This window comes from Gastrolobium bilobum, unplaced genomic scaffold (genome assembly GCF_033153095.1).
Source record: "Gastrolobium bilobum isolate Gb01-03AN ecotype WA unplaced genomic scaffold, APGP_CSIRO_Gbil_v1 utg8601, whole genome shotgun sequence".
Classification (NCBI taxonomy): domain Eukaryota; kingdom Viridiplantae; phylum Streptophyta; class Magnoliopsida; order Fabales; family Fabaceae; genus Gastrolobium; species Gastrolobium bilobum.
The window spans coordinates 1-5,452 of NW_026900070.1; the positions used below are offsets into that span (position 1 = coordinate 1).

Here is a 5,452-nt window from a genome sequence, read left to right on the forward strand (position 1 = left end):
CTTCTTTTGCTGGTCTGGATCAGTTACGTATTGCTGAACCTGTAAACCAAGATTGCCAAATCTTCCTAGCATGTCTACAATCACGAAGAACATGAATAATAGTTTCCTCATGATTTGGACAACTGGACAGCATTTGAACCTCCGCTCCACTTACTGGTTCTGCTGCGCACTGAAAGTTTAGCAAGCAAAGTCATCCACATAAACACTTTCACTCGTTCTGGTCCATTCCACGACCAAACTTTTTTCCATAAGCTAGTGTGAACATCTGCTGGGAGGTTCATAAGGATTACAATAAGCGACCTTAACCAAAGAAGTCGAGTGATGATTATTGATCCAAACTAATCTATCCTCCCCGATTCCTTGGAATAAGCCTGAGATGATTTGTTACTGCATCAGCCAAATCTGACTCCAGAAATTGATGAACAGCTTCAAGACGGAAACCATCATCCACCATGTAATCTGCAATTGATTTCTGACTCTCCTTCCACGACACCTGATTGCTCGACAACTGCTGCAAATTTTCCTCCCATCCTAACCAGTTATCAGTCCAAAGCTTTACTTCAGAACCATTTGCTATTTCCCATCTAAGATCAACAAGGAAATTACTCCAACATTTAGCAAGATCACGCCAAAGTTTAGAGTCTTATGATTTTGCCTTTATACCTCTTCTTAAGTCTTGACCTCTACCATACTTGCCTACTAAAATCTTAACCCATAAATCATCTTTCTTAGTTAACACCTTCCATGTCAGTTTATGAATATAAGCTTCATTTTGGAGTCGAAGATTAATTATTCCCAAACCACCTCTATCTTTGGGTTTATACATTTGATCCCAAGCTACTAAATGAGCCCGCCTCTGCTATCCTGATCTCCCCAAATGAAAGCCCTTTGTATCTGCTCAATTTCATCACAAAACGTTACTGCCATTCTGCATATGGAAAGAAGGGATTGCAGCAATGACCGATTTCACCAAAGTAACTCGACCAGCAAAAGAAAGGCAATGGCTTTTCCAACCATCCAGTTTTGAACGTATCCTATCCTTGATAACTCCATAGTCTGCTTTAATATATCTCCCTTGTTTAACAATAGAGCCTAAATATCTGCCAATACTAGAAGTGCGTAACTCGACGGGGAAAAATAAATCAAAGATTTATTTGCACTAACAGCAACTGCTTCCGCAATTATAGAAGCCATTATAACACCAATCATCCAATCAGGAAACTGAACTTCAATAAGCACTTTATAGATAAAACTCCAACTGAGTTTATCATAAGCTTTTTAAAGGTCCAGTTTGATTGCCATTGTACCTTTCTTTCCTTTTACTCTCCCCATAGAATGAACCAGCTCCTTTGCTACTATAATATTATCCTGAAGCTGACGATTTGGCACGAAGCTAGCTTGGTAAGGAGAAACTAAATTCTCCATTGTAAGCTTAAGCCTATCCACAATGATCTTGCTCATACCCTTATAAATGACATTACACAAAGAAATAGGCCTGAATTGAGAAACATACATTGGCTTAGGAACTTTGGGGATCAAAGTGATCAGAGTACCGTTGACTTCCTCAATGCTGGAAGGGTTTTCTGCATAATACTTGATATCTCTCCAAATCTGTTCACCAATAAATTCCCAATTCTTTTTGTAGAATGCCGCGGTATAGCCATCCTCCCCTGGAGCTTTCGAATCTTTCATAGAAAAGAAAGCTCGTCTGACTTCATCTTTTGAAATTGGAGCACCTAAGTTAACAGCAGTCTCATCGTCCACCTTTGGCCAAAGAGTCTGGACCCAAGGACGATCATGGTTTTCTTTAGAAAATAGTTTAGAGAAGTAAGCATTTATTACCCGTGCAATGTTGTGATCTTCTCTAATCAAGTTTCCAGCATCATCTTTCAACTCCAAGATCTTGCTCCTTCTACGTCTAACAATTGTTTTCGTATGATAGTACTTTGTATTCCTATCTCCTTGAGCTATCCAAGTAGCACGAGACTTTTCAAACCACAAAAGTTCCTCCTGTTCTAAAACTTGTTCAAGTTCACCCTTTATCTTGCCTTCAATCTTTTCCAAATGGCTTTTATTCTGCTCAGAAATTGCCCTCTGGATACCTTCAAGCCTACCAATCAACCTGTTCTTCTTATGATGGATATTACCAAACACATCTTTATTCCATTGCTTAATAAGAGGAGTGAAATCACGAAGACTATCAACTGTTCTTTGATCCTGACGCCAGTTTTCCTTGATGAAATTGTTAAAAAATTGATGATCCAACCAAAAAGAATGAAAACGGAAAGGGCGTTCCACCCCATCAACTTTGCTTGGCTCTAAGGTAATAAGGATAGGATTATGGTCACTGTTAATACGAGGAAGCACTCGAACCTGGCCTTCATGAAACATCAACCTCCATTCAGCATTGCTACAAGCTCGATCTAAACGTTTAAAGACTCTATCTAAATGAAGAAATCTTGGTCCTCGCCATGTAAATTTAGAACCTATTCCTTCAAGATCAATCATCTTTATATCAGTTAGAAGAGAAGCAAATTTATTACATCTGCTAGTATCAACTGGAGCACCACCACGTTTCTCACTTGGAAAGGAAATTTCATTAAAATCACCTGCAATTAACCAAGGAACCGAGATATCTTCTGATAACTGAAGTAAATCATCCCAAAGTCTCTTCCGAATTTCTTCTCTAGGACTTGCATAGATAACAGTATAAAGAAAAGCTTGATGATCTGCCAATGTAACACAAACATGAATAAATTGATGGGTCTGTTTTAATGCTTGAACCTGACACCTATCATTATTTCATAATAACCAAAGACCTCCCGTAAATCCATGAGCATCCTCCACTATTGAATTATTAAAACCCAGCTTTTTTATTATCTGTTTTGCTTTTGAACCACTTACTCGAGGTTCAAGAATAGCTGCCACCTCAATCTTATGCCTTCAAACCATCATTTGAAACGTTGATTTGAAGCACTTTTTAGCCTCCCCACGGCAATTCCATGTAACTAAAGACATTAATCAATGGTAATTTGGCAGGATTGTGGGTCCACTGCCATCCCATTGTCATTGCACTGAGTTTCAGATTCTGAAATCATCTCCACCTTAATATTGAGCTTATGGTTTATTGGGATATGCTTTCCTTTATCTCTACTTGGATCAGGCGCTTTTGGTTGGGACAAGCCATGATCTAAGCCGTTGATATTTTGACCATCCTTATCCACCTCCATTTGATAACAATCTTTGTTATAATCAGCAACAGTACTCCTAGCCACCATGGAATCTCCACCGCTTTTACCTCCAATGTCCTTACTATTATGAATCGCAACTTGCCTCCTCAAGTTCGTTGTATTATTGTTTGAGGTACCTCTGTCAACTATCTTCCCATTTATTTGATTTTCTTTTTCATGACCTGTCGTAATCCCACTTAACGTAAATCGGTTGGGGTGTTCCTGTAATTCAACATTAGGACGGCTTCTAGGGTTTCTGTGTTTGGACCCTTGAGATGTACTAATATTAATATTAACAGGAGGGCCCACCATATTGACGTCATTTATAACAGCATCCGGATTAGTCGCTGGGATATCATGAGTAATATCATCTTCATTAGAGCCCATTAAAGCAGCGTAACGGGAATTTGATTGATTATCAATCATAACCGGCTGATTTGATTGCGGTTGATTACTCCCTTGATTACTCCATTGATTATTCCCTTGATTACTCCCTTGATTACTCCCTTGATTATTCCCTTGATTACTCCCTTGATTACACCTTGATTCCCTTCGAACCGGTTCCTGCTTCCTGTTGTCCGCCATTGGAGTTTGAATTTTTGATCGACGTTGACGTTGCACCACCATCCAAGGACCTAATCCATTTTTCTGAAACTCAGCCTCATCTTTTTTCCCGTCTTGATTTTGCTGATTATCCTTTCCTTCAACTGGTATCTCAGGACAACAATCTTTACTATGTCCATAGCGCCCACAATGGAAACAAATAAGGCCTAAACCTTCATATTCTATCTGTTTAGTTGCTCCGTCCAACACATATTCACCCTTCAAAGGCTGAGCAAGATCCAGTTCCACGCAAATTCGAGCAAACTGTCCTCTTACATGCTCATTAGTTGTCTTATCGATCTTCAACATTTTACCTAGCCAGTTACCAATACGGCGGAAAAAGGCTTCATCATAATACTCCAGTGGGATACCTGGTAATCGCACCCAAGCTGCAATCTTCATCACACTTGCAGCATTTGGTCTAAAAGCTGGCTCCCAACGTCGGAGTGATAAATAATGGCCTAAAATAATCCAAGGACCACCATTTAGAGCAAAAAGAAGATCATCTTTGTTGCTAAATTGCACCACATAGAATCCATTACCTACATCTGTAACGTTAGTCTTTCCAGCTCTAGCCCATAGTATTTCAATCTTCTTTTTCATGAAAGCCACTCTTGTATTCCTTCCAAGTAGTTTTACAATGAGAGCTTTTTCCCAAACCTTCAACATTCTTGTTCTTGCTTTTCTAGTACAACCAAAATGAGTTCTACCATCTTCCTCTGTCCACATTTTAATCCCACCATAATTCACATCCTCTTCCTCTGCAGGTGCACTTTGATCAACATTTTCTTCCAAATTCCAATCCATTCCTTCCCAGTCATCTGTTTCACCATTGTGTTGCATGAGCATCTCTCGCCAAGTCATCTTTTTATTACCGTCGTCAACCATCCAAGATTCATGTCTAGGAACCCTAGACTGTGGTTCAGTAAACACCATATCTCCATCTTTATTTCTCTTATTACTCCTACGTAGTAGATCTTCTTCTTCTTTTGAAGTTTGGCCTTCAGTAGCTATATTTTCCTCCATGAAAAGGAAAACCCTAGCAGAGCGTTTTTTGGGCAACTGTATTCACTTGTAGTTCATATGTTGCCACGCGGATTTATCTCATTTATATTTAAAGGCTCAATTTTTTTAGTAATGTAAGCCATTGGATACAAGTGGATCAATGGTCAAGATTGAGTGTAAGACTTCTAACTCTTACACCGGTGTAAGAATATCCTGCCATATATATATATATATATATATATATATATATATATATATATGAGGTAGGATCCTTTGACACCAGTGTCAAAATTCAAATTTGACACCTCACCTGAGAGTCATTAGATCAAAAAAGATCAACGTCTATGATTTGCAAGCATGTGACACCGTTGATCTTTTTTGATTTAATGACTCTTAAGTGAGGTGTCAAATTTGAATTTTGACACTGGTGTCAAAGGATCCTGCCTCTATATATATATATATATATACATATATATGGGGTTTACATTTCTGCAGCTGCTGTACGTGCAGCAATCAAATACTTGCCATATATATATATATATTTAAAAGCATTAAATGCGGGGAATCATAACCATATAAAGGATGAAAGCATTAAATGTGAGGAATCATAACCA

General features: G+C 38.6%; 1 protein-coding gene across 1 annotated transcript; it reads right to left on the minus strand.

The window, feature by feature from the left end:
- Positions 1–39: 39 nt before the first annotated feature.
- LOC133295195 (uncharacterized) lies at positions 40–4,859 on the minus strand (the record flags this gene model as incomplete). The annotated part of the gene is made up of 8 exons (XM_061493989.1): positions 3,789–4,859; positions 3,076–3,662; positions 2,820–2,941; positions 1,342–2,729; positions 1,165–1,221; positions 980–1,074; positions 389–584; positions 40–169 (listed from the first exon to the last, which is right to left on the minus strand). Coding segments are annotated over exons 1-8 (3,646 nt in total), but the record flags the coding sequence as incomplete, so codon positions are not given.
- Between the last annotated feature and the right edge of the window lie 593 nt (positions 4,860–5,452).